General features: G+C 34.7%; 2 protein-coding genes across 2 annotated transcripts; both read left to right on the top strand.

Moving 5' to 3' along the window:
• The first annotated feature begins 3,361 nt into the window (after positions 1 to 3,361).
• On the top strand, positions 3,362 to 5,702 carry LOC103335256 (putative mannitol dehydrogenase). Its single transcript, XM_008238270.3, has 5 exons — positions 3,362 to 3,547; positions 3,911 to 4,024; positions 4,415 to 4,928; positions 5,021 to 5,174; positions 5,275 to 5,702. The coding sequence occupies exons 1-5, from the start codon at positions 3,450 to 3,452 to the stop codon at positions 5,478 to 5,480; spliced, it is 1,086 nt and encodes a 361-aa protein (XP_008236492.2). The 5' UTR covers positions 3,362 to 3,449; the 3' UTR covers positions 5,481 to 5,702.
• Positions 5,703 to 9,772: 4,070 nt separating this feature from the next.
• On the top strand, positions 9,773 to 11,623 carry LOC103335246 (putative mannitol dehydrogenase). Its single transcript, XM_008238259.3, has 5 exons — positions 9,773 to 9,932; positions 10,096 to 10,209; positions 10,363 to 10,876; positions 10,971 to 11,124; positions 11,220 to 11,623. Exons 1-5 carry the CDS (start codon positions 9,835 to 9,837, stop codon positions 11,423 to 11,425), a joined length of 1,086 nt encoding a protein of 361 aa, XP_008236481.2. The 5' UTR covers positions 9,773 to 9,834; the 3' UTR covers positions 11,426 to 11,623.
• The last annotated feature ends 2,314 nt before the right edge of the window (positions 11,624 to 13,937 follow it).

The raw sequence follows: 13,937 nt of genomic DNA, 5'->3' as shown, positions 1-13,937 counted from the left end.
CTGGCCCAATAACAAAAATCTCATGCCCTGTGCAAAATCCAAGTTTACAACTTATTCCAAAGGAGTTTCCCTAAATTACTAGTGGATTGTATCTTCATAAGTAAAATTGGATTAATTAAAACATAAGGAACTATGTCCGGTTTGATTCCGCCAAGGATACGTAGGCAATTTGGAAATTCAATCCAGATACAACCGCAAGTACAAACAGAATCCCTGGTTTACCTTAACCAAATTTGCCCCAAACACTTTTCCAACCACAAAATCAAATTAAATCCCTGGTCCAACCACATTCATTCAAATTCCATAAAATATTTTTCGCACCACAAAATTCTTTTAAGGGATCATCCACTCTTTGAAAGCCCTTGTTAAATAATATATATTCATAAGAACTACAAAAAGCTTGATCCCTAAAAGGAGGTATGTAGGCAGTCTGGGGTTCCCTAGATGCAGTCATAACATCAAATCAAATTTCATTATTTATTTATGTCTTCACATTGGAATCAAAGGGTGTCCTCTTTCCGAAGAGATTATAAGTAAGAGATATCTTGAATGGGTCATGCTCAATTAAATATAAAAAAAACTCTTATTTGTAAATAAGAGTGAGATTATGTTGGGTGAATTGTTAATTACTTTATTACATTTTTTATTTATTTAACACCTGGGTTTGGCTTTGCCACCCTTGCTTTTGCTTTCTATTAGGGTTGGTTTTCGGACGAAATGGATCGGAATCATGGAACCCTAATATCATTCCAAAAATTCCGGAGCGAAAATTCCTTCCTAATTCTATTCCAAAAAATTTAGGAATTTCAACATCCATTCCAATTCGGAAAACTTGAAATTTTGAAAAAATTTCAGAACTTATGTATTTCAGAATATTTGTGGAAAAATTTCGGAAAATAATTCAACATTTTAAACATGTCCAACGATTTAAAAGGTTAAAATTGGCTCAAAATTGAAAAATCATACGAAAAGCTTGAAAAAGTATTATATGTTATTACTTAGATGTTGTTATCCTTTCCGAAATTACTCGACAATGTCTATTTGATCATTAAGCCATATCTAGTTCAACATAAAATTAGTCATATATATATATATATATATAATCTAAGCATGAAACCCTAATATATTTTGAAATTCGGAGGTCTGACACCCAAAAGAAATAAATAATTCTTCAGAATTTTCAGATTTTGGAACTTTCGGAGGTCTGAATTGATATGGACTCGCCAAAATTGGAAATCTTCGAATCAGAATTTCCAATCCGACTTGCTCCTCTACTTTCTTTAAGAGATTGCTAGTTGACACCCAAAAGAAAAGAGGAGAAACGAGGAGGAGAGGGAGAAGAGGGATGATGGAAGGAAACGACAACGTAACGTCACTGTAGAATCATAAAAAATGAAAATAAAAACTAATTTGTATTATGTTGCTAATATGTCATGTATGAAACCATACATTGGATCATTATAATGGCCTAGATGAAGCGAAATGTGGGAAATACAGAGGCTCGGGATCCTCACGATATATGTGTCAACGTGTCTCTTTGGTATCCTCTCACTTTATATAATTTTTTTTTTTTTTCAGATATTGAATTGCATTCATAATTCAACCAAAAAATTTATTGGCCACAAAATGCCAATACAAACTAGTCACAAAGGGCCATTACAATTCCAAATAAATATAACATTAAGATGAAGACAATTTGGTGCACCTCCACTAACAATGACACATGACCGAAGAAACTTTGGCATAGGCATCCCAATTAAGATTGTAAACTCATAATAATCAAAATGCTCTCGCAAAAGAGAGGTGAAAAACTCTCACAATGGAGAGGTACACAGAAAATCCTAAAAGAGTTTTTGCGACTTATTCCAAAGATAAAGAAACTAAACTAGCCGGAGTGCAATTTTGTTGTCACAAAGCCAACCTACCATTCGCAAGCACCAAATGATAACAAATCCGCACCAATCGACTCTCCTCTTTGGCAAATAGAGTTGATAACCAAAAGAGGATAGATCCGCAAAGATATGTTATAATTACTCCATAAACGAGCTAATGAAAAGAGAGGGAAATGATACGGGAGGGGGAAGCAAAGAGGATATGAAAGGGATGAGTTCGAGAGTGTGAGAATGTGAAGGTAGTTGAGAAACCTAGCAAAGACTTATAAGGAGTTGGGCTATTCCCCCCATTGCCAATTGGTTTTGGGGTGGAACCTCAACTTCCTTCAGAGAGGAGAGGAAAAAGAGATGAAGATAGGACAAAAAAAACATGGTAGTCACCACCCCAAAAGGGGTGGCGGTGGGGTGGTGACTACGAGTTTTCTCTCTTAGGTTTACTTGCTTTTTTTGTGAGTGACATCAACTTGAATGGACGAAAAATCAAAGTGTTAATCAAAGTGTTCATAATAAAAAAAGATAATAATGAAATATGAAACATTTATCGTCATGTTTAATCTAATCAAACATTTTAATAATGTAAATGTAAAATATAAATGAAATGGTTGATAATTTTTTATATATTCTATAATATATATATATATATGTAAAACATAATTTCATCAAATGACTTAAAATAATGTTCATAACTTTCTCAATGACAAGCAAAATAAACTTAAAACTAACTTTGCCTTTTATTTATGTATAATCGGGAAAAAATTATAATTAACTTTTTAGGCCCATCACCCTCGAATTATATTTGAAAATTAACTTTCAGTATTGAATTGGAGATTGCATAAACCAACACAAAATATAGGCTCCAAAAAACAAAAACAAATGGAGCCGCCATGTTGTGGAAGACATACCTAATTGTTGTCAACAACCAATTATTGCTTTTTCTTGACTCATTCTTGATTAAAATGATGAACAAAAACATGAAGTGACCTCGCCTTTTCACTTAAACCAAAAAACAAAAACAAAAAAAGATCTGGAGAGACCAAAAAAACATGAATTGTATTGTTTTTTTTCCAGAAAGTAGTATTCAAGTATTTCTTCTCAAGTACTTCAAATTCTAAATGTCCGGAAAAGTGACTAAAATTCTATTTTTAATACAATTGACTCATTCTTGATTAAAATGATAAACTAAAGTCTTCAACATGCCTAAAATTCTATTATGATACAATTGACTCATGCCTAAAAGAGAATGAGTCAATTGGATCGAAATATGAGTCGTTGCACCCAATACGTTAGCCCAGCGCAATCTCTTACCCAATGAGAACGTCATTACTTTTCTGTGGAAAAGAACCTTGTTTGATTTTCCATTTGCTCACCCAATACGTCAGCCCAGCGCAACAGCAAAGCCCCAGTGTCCCCACCCCATGTCGTCCACATCTATATATAAACAGCTCCTCCCTTGCCTTCTCTCTCACCCACGGTCTCTCTAGCTCTCTCATACCTCTTCTCACTCTATTAATTAAGTTCTCATAGTTGCTTTGTGCTAGTTATATCTTGAGAGCAAAAATGGTGGTTTCTACAGAGCAAGAACACCCCAAAAAGGCCTTTGGATGGGCTGCTAGAGATTCATCTGGTGTTCTTTCTCCCTTCAAATTCTCAAGAAGGTTTCTATATAACTTAATTTCCCATTTATTTTTTTGTTTGGCTTTTTACCATTTTTTATTCCATTCCTAGATTTGTCTAAATGGGGAAGATTAAAATACTATAAAAAATAAAAAATAAAAAGAAGAACAACCTGGGATTTAAATTTGAATCAGTTCCACTTGATTTTTTTATTTATTTATTATTTTTGTCTTAATCAGTAAAAATGATTTTGCAGCTGTAATACCATGTAACATGTTATATTAACGGTGAAAAGTTGATACATATATTCAGTTAGTACGAAATAAGTTTAGGATTTATGCATGCATTAATGTCAAGATCTGAGTTCTTGGTTTGTGTCTAAAATTGAATTGATTTGGTTGCAGAGAAACTGGAGAGAAAGATGTGTCATTCAAAGTGCTGTACTGTGGGATATGTCATTCGGACCTTCACATGGGGAAGAATGAATGGGGTTCTTCTACCTATCCTCTGGTTCCCGGGTATGTTGTCATATATCAAACATGACTTTAGTTTAGTTAGTTGTTGATTTTCTTTTTGGATATATTGAAATTTGCATCGAATCAATTCTAGTGAGAAATACCCATGATTTTTATTTTAAATGTTAATAACGATTTTTTAATTTAAAAAGAGCAAAGTTTGGCTCTTTAAAAAATAAACCGAAACACGTATGTCCTAAATGCATGGGTCTTACTATAAAGTTTTCAAACTTTTTTCTGAAAAACATTTATTTTAGTGAATATTACTTTTCTGAAAAAACCACCACCACAGGACCCCGAGCATTTACTGATGGGTGATGTGAACGTAAGTTAATTAGCTCAAGCTTTTCAATGAACGCATTCCTAAAAGTGAACTTATTTGGGGCAACGCAGGCATGAAATTGTTGGCGTAGTGACAGAGGTAGGAAGCGAAGTAGAAAAATTCAAAGTTGGAGACAAGGTAGGTGTTGGAGGCATGGTGGGGTCTTGCCATTCTTGTGACAGTTGTGCAAACAACCTTGAGAATTACTGCCCCAAAATGATACTCACCTATGGTTCCAAGTACCTTGACGGAACCACCACATATGGCGGTTACTCCGATGTCATGGTGGCCGATGAACACTTCATCGTTCGTGTTCCGGACAGCCTACCTCTTGATGGAGCTGCTCCTCTCCTATGTGCTGGGATTACAACTTACAGCCCCTTGAGATATTTCGGGCTTGACAAACCTGGTATGCATGTCGGTGTTGTTGGTCTAGGAGGTTTAGGGCACGTGGCCGTGAAGTTTGCCAAGGCCATGGGGGTTAAGGTTACAGTGATCAGCACCTCCCCTAATAAGAAGGAAGAAGCTATTGAACATCTCCATGCTGATTCATTTTTGGTCAGTCGTGACCAAGATCAAATGCAGGTGATTATTTGAACAATTAAGTTGACGTTATGTACTGGATTGTCACATCTGTAGGGTTTTTGGGTAATTACTTTTGTTGATTTGATTTGTAGGCTGCCCTGGGCACAATGGATGGCATCATCGACACGGTTTCTGCCGTCCACCCTCTTTTGCCTTTGATTGGTTTGTTGAAGTCTCATGGAAAGCTTGTGATGGTTGGTGCACCAGAGAAGCCTCTTGAGCTTCCAGTTTTTCCTTTGCTCCTGGGTAAGTGCTCCAGAAGTGTGCAATAATTTGAATTGGTTCATTGTGTATATATTAAAGTTGTTAACAAACATTTCAATTTGTTCTTCAATTAATATTATAGGAAGGAAGATAGTAGGCGGCAGTTGCAGTGGAGGAATGAAGGAGACACAAGAGATGATTGACTTTGCAGCCAAACACAACATAACAGCTGACATCGAGGTTATCCCGATTGATTATCTGAACACTGCCATGGAACGCCTTGTCAAAGCAGATGTCAGATACCGATTTGTTATCGACATCGGAAACACACTGAAGTCTAGCTCTTAAATTTTGTTAAGAGTTATCTAGTTTAGGGGGTCAGCTGTGGGTTTACCTATTCTATAAGAGCATCCCATCATATATGTTGGGAGTCTAAGTAGTAACTATTAGTCGTGATGGTTATGGGATTGTTATTCCATGTTTTCCTGCCCAGTTTGGTCTTGTGAGTTCTATTTAAATTGTATTTATTTTTCAGTCAATGAATTAAGTTCGAGTTCAGTTTCCAGCAACTACTTTCTTGGTTCTTCTACTTGTTTTCTTTATTGACTTGTCATGTGAAAATTATAAATTCAGAGAACAACTTGGTACACAGGACAGGATGGATTTTAAATAAATAAATGAAATGGCAAGTTCACCTCACCCTAACTGAGAATGACGTTTTGGTTTTTTCTTGTTTTATAATCGTTGATTAGATAACTTTTCCTCCATGTGACCAACACTTACTTCTAAGCCTATGTGCAGTTTAAGGCCGAGTTTGGTATTATTATGTTGTGAAAATAATCACGGTCAGATTTGTTGTGAGAAAATCAGTTGTTAGATAAAGCAGTTTGGTGTTTGGTAAACTTTTTGTTAAAAGTGTTGTTAGTACAATAATCAGTTTATAAGTGTTTGGTATATTTATTTGTGAAAGTAATGTAAACTATGTATAATGACTAAAAAGGGCATTATGTTAAAATGACTTTTCTATTAAAGTGTTTGATAAAAGGGAAAGCACTTTCACTTATATATATTTATATATATATATATTTGTACTAAATATGTTTCCATCACATCTTAAAAATTATTTTAATTATAAAATAAATTAAGTAAACACAAATAAGAATAGAAAAAAAAAACAGATAAAAAGTAACAGAAACAACTATTGAAGTTAAAATACTAGAAATTAAAGAGAGAGTGAAGAATGAAATTTATAGTTAAAACCCTAGAAATTAAAGAGAAAGAGGGAAGAAAGAAATTGAGAAGAAATAAACATAATATGCCTCTTACTTGAGTCTTATGGCTTCTCAGGAGTGTGCATGAATTGATTCAACAAGAAAAAATTATAGGAATAATATAAAAGATTCAAGAGAAGAACTCTGTGAAAGAGATGGTGTGAATAAGCATATGGATGCGAACGAGAAAATACACGAAGAGAAGAGATTGCGTAAAATAGATTGGGTATTTTTGGAAGTTTGTAAATTTCATTAAATCCAGAACTTTGATTCATGCATAATTAGAAAATAAAAGCACCTCATTAGCTGTTTTCCCTTATAGCTTTCTCTCACGACAATTTTTAAGAAAAAAAGTGATTTTCTCATAGTTTACCAAACGAGTTGGGCTTCAATTTTTTTTTTAAAAAAAAATCACTTATCACCCCAAATAAGTAATGCCAAATGGACATTAATATTGTCTGGCTCCATTCAATCTAGTGGTCCTAATTAAGCCTCTCGCTCTTAATTTAGATGGAAACAAGCACAACTGCTTTCACCTTCATCATTTAATTTTAAAAATATAAGTATATTTTATGTCTCTGTATGCTTATATTTATTTATTTATTTTTATATCCAAACTATATTAGAGGAGAGGAGAATTGAATCTAGGACTTCAGATGCAAGAGTAAATGCTCTTAACCATTTGAGTTGAGCTATAAGCCTCTTCCAGGTTTCTGTATATGCTTTAAGAAAAATCTCAGTTTCATCAACTGGGTCTAGTCCAGTGAAAAAGTATCTTACTTTGCAAACAAAAGATCTCATATTCGAACTCTATGACATCTTAATTGTGTTCATGAATTAATTGAAGAACAAAAGTATACATTCCTACATATAATTGAGGGGAGCTTCATGAATTAATGCGGAGGCACAGACATGACAACTCCGTAAAAACTAGTAACATTGACTATTCAGTTGCACAAGTGGAATTTGGACCCTTCTGTACTTGTATTGCTCCATTTCTGGGCTTCGTAATCTTTTGGGTCATGCTACCTTCGTTGTATTTTTGTAATGGGCTTTGTTTTTCTTATCTTTTCTATTTGCGTTGAGACATGATAACTTTCACTCGTTGATTCACATACAGAAAGCAAAATATAAAATAAAATAAAAAAGGGCAAAAAGTAGCATTCTTTTATTTTGGGCATGCAAAAATAAAATTTAGTTGTTTTTTGCTTTTTTTATTATTATAATGAGACCTTATTTGAGAAATCTTTGAATTGTATCTCATTATCACGAAATGTCATTTCAGTCTATACATGAAAAGTATGACGAATAAGTATACCTTTTCAAGAAAATGAAATGCGTGAGTATAATCATGCGTAGGAGGATTATAACTTAAATTAGTGCTTAAAGCGGAACACTTGTTTGGTTTGTATGTATAAATAATTCAGTGAAAGTATCAAAATTTGTTTTCTAAGCAGTCAAATGTTTTTTTTTGTTAAAACATATATGTAAATCAAAATGTTCAATTTCTTAAAGTCATCAATCACAATTATGGAGGTAACCTCAAATGACATATTGTAATGACATGAGTGTACTTTCCCGGGAAAGTTGTATGGCCTCCCAAAAAGTTGGATTCAGACTAAGAAGAAGCCAAGAAAGTTGGATTTATCTTAGCAAAAACTCCCGAAAGACTAGCACGTCGCAATTGCTAGCTGCTACACACAGTCTCTCTCTCTACTTTTCTCTGTATATATATATATATATATATATATAATTAGTTAATATACACTATCAGAAAAATAAAATAATAACTAATGAGAAAGAAAATACTTACAAGAGAGAAAATGGCGAAATCTCCAGAGGAAGAACACCCTAAGAAGGCCATTGGATGGGCTAGAAGTGTATAATATACCGCTACCATAGGATGAACAAAAAATAAAATTATTATTTTGTTGTATCTCCAAAATAATAAATTGTCCCAAAATTATGGGGTTTTTTAAACCTATTATATCCCTATATTAAAATAATAATAAATAACGTAATTATGGTCTTATAAATTAATTTCTACACGATTTATACTTCATGGGCATAATAAGAACAACTAGATAATTTTTTTTAATAATAATAATAATAATAATAATAATAATAATAATAGCTCTACATTAGAAAATACAAAAAAAAGAATGTAATCCTAGTTGGTAGAAAAGTCAAAAGACTTGTATCAACAACAACAAATGCGAGGATTAGACCCAATTTATGTTCTAAATTTTGGACTTATCCCAAATTTTCTATAATATTTTCGATAAAGAAGTAATATTCATGATAACAATTTAATGGCTAAAAAACTTCTAAATTGAATGAAATTTTTTAAGGAATAATATTTGAATGAGGACCTGAAAAAAGGAACAATTTTCATCATAAAAAATTATATTAAAGAGTAAGTCGAACGAGTGCTTACTCCCATATTAACTTACTAACTAGTTACTTGAAGAATATTGTATATACATGTGAGGAAAATAGATGAAAGGACTTGAAAACCTAATGACTAAGCCTTTGAATGGGCCAACGGGTAGCCTAAAGGAAAGAGTCTTGACTTGCAGGACAATAGTCTCATGTTTGAACAATCATGACATCTTAACAATGTGTGTAAGAAACCCCCCTTTTTCAATATTACTGATAAAAAAATTAATAATAAAAACAGTCTTTGAATGGAGGAGCTGTCCATATTATAAGCATATGTGAATATATTGACATGTGGTGGGTTGGCTTGCTGATCAGTCAAAGGTGGAGATGCAGAAGGTGATACAATTTTTAAATTTAGGGTTAATTGCCCGGACCTTAACTTTATTAGGTGCTTCTGTTCTTTGGCATCGTGTAAGTTGTAACCACTCCACCAAGAACACTAATTAACTTAATGGCCAGGCCACTCGTAATCATTCATTCACTTTTTTATATTTATTCAGATGAGGTACCAATAACTTTATGCAAGATTCCTAAGTATAAAGTTGGAAAAAAAGACAAATTTTATTAAAATCAAACCTATTTTTGAAAATAATAGTTTGAATTATGCTGCAAGTTGCAACCACGTGTACTTTTCTTAGTGGAAGCACATAAATATATTGTGGAAGCACATAAAACAACCAAAATAATGGAGAGGTAAGCTCTTACGCATTGGGACTGGGACGACGACATCACTCTAAAATTAAAGACAAGTTGACTAGTCAACCAAAGTGAGATGAATTCTGAAAATACTGTTTTTGAGTTTCCATTCGATCACTCCATACGTCATCCAAGCGCAACACAAAACCTCACTCTCTCACTCTCTCTCTCTCGCTCGCTCTCTATATATTCTTCAATCGTCAAATAAAATTATTCACTACAGCAATTCGCAGCATCTCTCTCTCTCTCTCTCTCTCTCTCTCTCATACTCAAACTTACAATAAAGAGAGAAAATGGTGACGCCAACAGAGCAAGAACACCCCAAGAAGGCTTTTGGATGGGCTGCCAGAGACTCATCTGGCGTTCTCTCTCCCTTTAAATTCTCAAGAAGGTCATTATTCATTCTAATTTCTCCATCTTATTTAATATGTTAGTTTTTTAATTTCGATAGGATTTTGTCTTTGGTTTTTTATAATCTTAAGATGCTCATGTCTTAGTAGGATTTTTCCAGGATCTCATCATATTCTTTAACTTCAATTATTTTTTGGTTGCAGAGAAACTGGAGAGAAAGATGTGTCATTCAAAGTGCTGTACTGTGGGATATGCCATTCGGACCTTCACATGGTGAAGAATGAATGGGGTTTTTCTACATATCCTCTGGTTCCCGGGTACGTCAATCTACTAAACTTTTTGTTTAATTAGTGGATTAGGAGCTAATGTAATCAATCTACAAATTAAAGCGACAAATGAGGTGTAATTAAAATAGATTATGACAGCGATTTAGCTAATTAATCAAATGTGACATTAATTTGGCAATGCAGACATGAGATAGTTGGTGTAGTGACAGAGGTAGGGAGCAAAGTTCAAAAATTCAGTGTTGGAGACAAGGTAGGTGTTGGATGCATGGTAGGATCGTGCACATCTTGTGATAGTTGTTCCAACAATCTTGAGAATTACTGTCCCAAAATGATACTCACCTATGGTGCCAAGTACATTGACGGAACCACCACATATGGAGGTTACTCCGACACCATGGTGGCCGACGAGCACTTTGTAGTTCGTATTCCAGACAACCTACCCCTTGATGGAGCTGCTCCTCTCCTGTGTTCTGGGATTACAACTTACAGTCCCTTGAGATATTTCGGACTTGACAAGCCCGGTATGCATGTCGGGGTGGTTGGCCTAGGCGGTTTAGGTCACGTGGCCGTGAAGTTCGCCAAGGCTATGGGGCTTAAGGTTACGGTGATCAGTACCTCACCTAATAAGAAGGAGGAAGCAATTGAACATCTTCATGCCGATTCATTTTTGGTCAGTCGTGACCAAGATCAAATGCAGGTGCTTATTTGAGCAATTAAGTTTCCTTAATAACTTTAAGTGGATTTTGTGTAGGGTGGGTGCCTTAATGTACTTTTCTTGATTTCATTTGTAGGCTGCCACTGGCACAATGGATGGAATCATTGATACGGTTTCTGCCTTCCACTCTCTTTTGCCTTTGATTGACTTGTTGAAGTCTCATGGAAAGCTTGTGATGGTTGGTGCACCAGAGAAACCTCTTGAGCTTCCCGTTTTTCCTTTGATCTTGGGTAAGTGCAAGAGTTGGCTGTACTTATGTCTCAGAGGAACTTGTTATTTCTTGTTGTGGTTGGGATATGAACAAGAGTTGATTTTGCAATTACAGGAAGGAAGATAGTGGCTGGTAGTAATATTGGAGGTATGAAGGAGACACAAGAGATGATTGATTTTGCAGCTAAGCACAACATAACAGCTGACATTGAGGTTATCCCAATTGATTACTTAAACACGGCCATAGAGCGTCTTGTTAAAGCAGATGTTAGATATCGATTTGTCATCGACATTGCAAACACATTAAAACCCGCCTCATAAATTTGGTATCTATGACAGAATCAATGTGGATTGACTTTGCGTTTTCGTTGTCTGAATTTCATGTTTTTTTTTTCCTTCCTCTATAATCAATTCTTCTTGTTTCCTATGTTCGATTACACATTATGAGCACAATGTATTATGTAATAGTTTATGTTAATTTATGAATATCAAAATGGGCAATTAGGATTGGTTTTTCCACCTTGAAATTTTTGAACAATCCATACAAACAATAAATTAAAGGAGAGCACATACACTACGAAAAATAGTCCTCATTGGGACTGTCTTTTGGAATCAGATTTAATAACAGTCCCATTATCTTTTCAAGCAGAAAGTGGTAAAATCATCACTATCAGGATATATTATATGAAAACTGACATCCGTCCCCTTTGTTTTTAAAAAATAAATTATTTGAAAAGTTTGAAAACATCCGTCCCCTTTGTTATTTATTAATTTTTTTGCTTTAATTTATTTCTGATCTAGTTAATTGTTCATAGTCCAAGACTAGTGGGGTGTCAGACCAATTTGGGTTGGTTCACTAAACAAATAAAAACAGATTAGTGGTGTCGGATATCTTCTTAATTACACAAAAGATTATTTCCATCACCCTCTTTTCCAACATTATTTTCTTAACTCAACAACTTCAACCAATTTTCATGACATGATATAATTATATCTTTCACATAGTCCATATATCTAAAAACAATGTAACCATTTTAAATAACACATAAACATTCCAAGGAAACCATTCAATTATAACAAGAACATTAACCAAATAATCATACTAAGCATAATATAGTGCTCACGAAATTTAATTAAATCAATCTCTATAAAGGCCCCCAAGAAATCCTCTATCTCGTTTCCAAAGCTATCTCCAAATTAAATAAACAAAAAGCTACGTACAACCTCTAGCTCCTCCTAGGAATTTTATCATCATTCCCTCTTGTTTTCTTTTCTTCTCTCTCTCTTTTCTATGTTTTCCTTTCGCATGCACTGCCATGCAAGGTTGGGTGTATTTTCACCATCAAAGGAAAAGATCTCTATTTATTGTAATACTAAGGCGGCAACCAATTGGTTCTAATTGGTAGAAGATGCAGTTCCACACTAATAACTTTTGCTCCAAGTTTTAGTAATTAATCCCTTAACATCACCAGCTCATACTAAAGCAAGGAAGAGCGGTAGTGCCCGTTTGGCATTGCTTATTTGGATGATAAGTGATTTTTTAACAAATTTGGGAAGCTCAGCTCGTTTGGTAAACTATGAGAAAATCACTTATTGTTAAAAATTATTGTGAGAGAAAGCTATAAGAGAAAACAGCTAATGAGGTGCTTTTATTTTCTGATTATGCAGGAATCAGTTTCGAAGAAGCACTGGGTTTAATGATTATGTGGCAATTATTTTCTGATTATGCGGGAATCAGTACTAGTAACACTTTTAACAAAAAGTTTACCAAACACCAAACTGCTTTCTCACATAGCTGATTTCTGTCACAACAAATCTGACAGCGATTATTTTCACAACACATCAATGCCAAATAGGGGAGGAAAGAAGGAGAAGTGATAACCAGAGATGGGAGGTTGCCACTGGAACGGCTGCGGGAAGACTTTTGAGCTCCCAAAAATCTTGTCTCTATGTGTTTAGATAAAGGGAGAATTCATAAAATAGGATGAATCAAAGGAAGGGAAGAGAAATGAAATGGAAGACTTATCAAAATTGGAGAGAACCCATTATGGTTTTTGGGAAAGAATGAGCTTTTAGCGGCTATAAAAAGGGGAAGGGGGTATCTTCTACCCATTAGCCACACACATCTAGAGAAAGCAAGCTTCACCTCTCATCCTTGGAACCCTTCAAATTCGAGCCTTATTCCTCCATCTATTCCCATCTTCTCCTCTGGCAAGCCATTCTAGAGCCTGACGAACCCTTCGTCAAGCTGCAGGAAAATTACCCAAAGCACCAATTCTTCCACCCTAATCTCTATCTCTCTCTCTCTCCTCAGCAAATCCTCACGAAATCCTTTGATTTAACCTCTGTTTCTCGTAGAAAACTTGGTCTTTCTCTCTCTTATGCTAAACTCATGAATGCTTAACTTCCATGCCACAAGCTTCTCAAGCCAAGCCAAAGAATTTATTTGTAAGCAACTGTTGGTTTCATTGGTGAAGAAGACCAAGGTGTTTTCTAAGGCTTAGCTACTTTTTCGAAGCACTCTTACAGTCTGATTCTTGAACAGACTCAGGGGAAATTTCACACATTTGCCTCTTTATAGCAGCCCAGACCCATCAGTAGCTACCGGAATGAAAAAGCCCCTACAACTCTCCACTCTACACCCGAGTTTGAACCTCCCTGTAATTTAGATTAGTTTAAAATGGATTATCGTTTAGGATAATTATAGGCTTACCACATTTTTATACCACATTGTGTACCACCTCTCTAATAAAGATGGAGCCCACAAATACAATGAGGCCCACCTCTATTAGAGAGGTGGTAAACAATGTGATATAAAAATGTAGTAAGCCTA

Source organism: Prunus mume, linkage group LG1 (assembly GCF_029339155.1).
Source record: "Prunus mume cultivar Tortuosa linkage group LG1, ASM2933915v1, whole genome shotgun sequence".
Classification (NCBI taxonomy): Eukaryota; Viridiplantae; Streptophyta; class Magnoliopsida; order Rosales; family Rosaceae; genus Prunus; species Prunus mume.
This window is presented reverse-complemented; position numbering and strand designations above follow the sequence as displayed.

Coding starts and splice junctions, on each gene's coding strand:
- LOC103335256 (XM_008238270.3), top strand. CDS start 3,450: ATGGTGGTTTCTACAGAGCAAGAACACCCCAAAAAGGCCTTTGGATGG. Junction 4,025..4,414: donor ACCTATCCTCTGGTTCCCGG/GTATGTTGTCAT, acceptor GGGGCAACGCAG/GCATGAAATTGTTGGCGTAG. Junction 5,175..5,274: donor AGTTTTTCCTTTGCTCCTGG/GTAAGTGCTCCA, acceptor TTAATATTATAG/GAAGGAAGATAGTAGGCGGC.
- LOC103335246 (XM_008238259.3), top strand. CDS start 9,835: ATGGTGACGCCAACAGAGCAAGAACACCCCAAGAAGGCTTTTGGATGG. Junction 10,210..10,362: donor ACATATCCTCTGGTTCCCGG/GTACGTCAATCT, acceptor TTGGCAATGCAG/ACATGAGATAGTTGGTGTAG. Junction 10,877..10,970: donor GTGACCAAGATCAAATGCAG/GTGCTTATTTGA, acceptor TTTCATTTGTAG/GCTGCCACTGGCACAATGGA.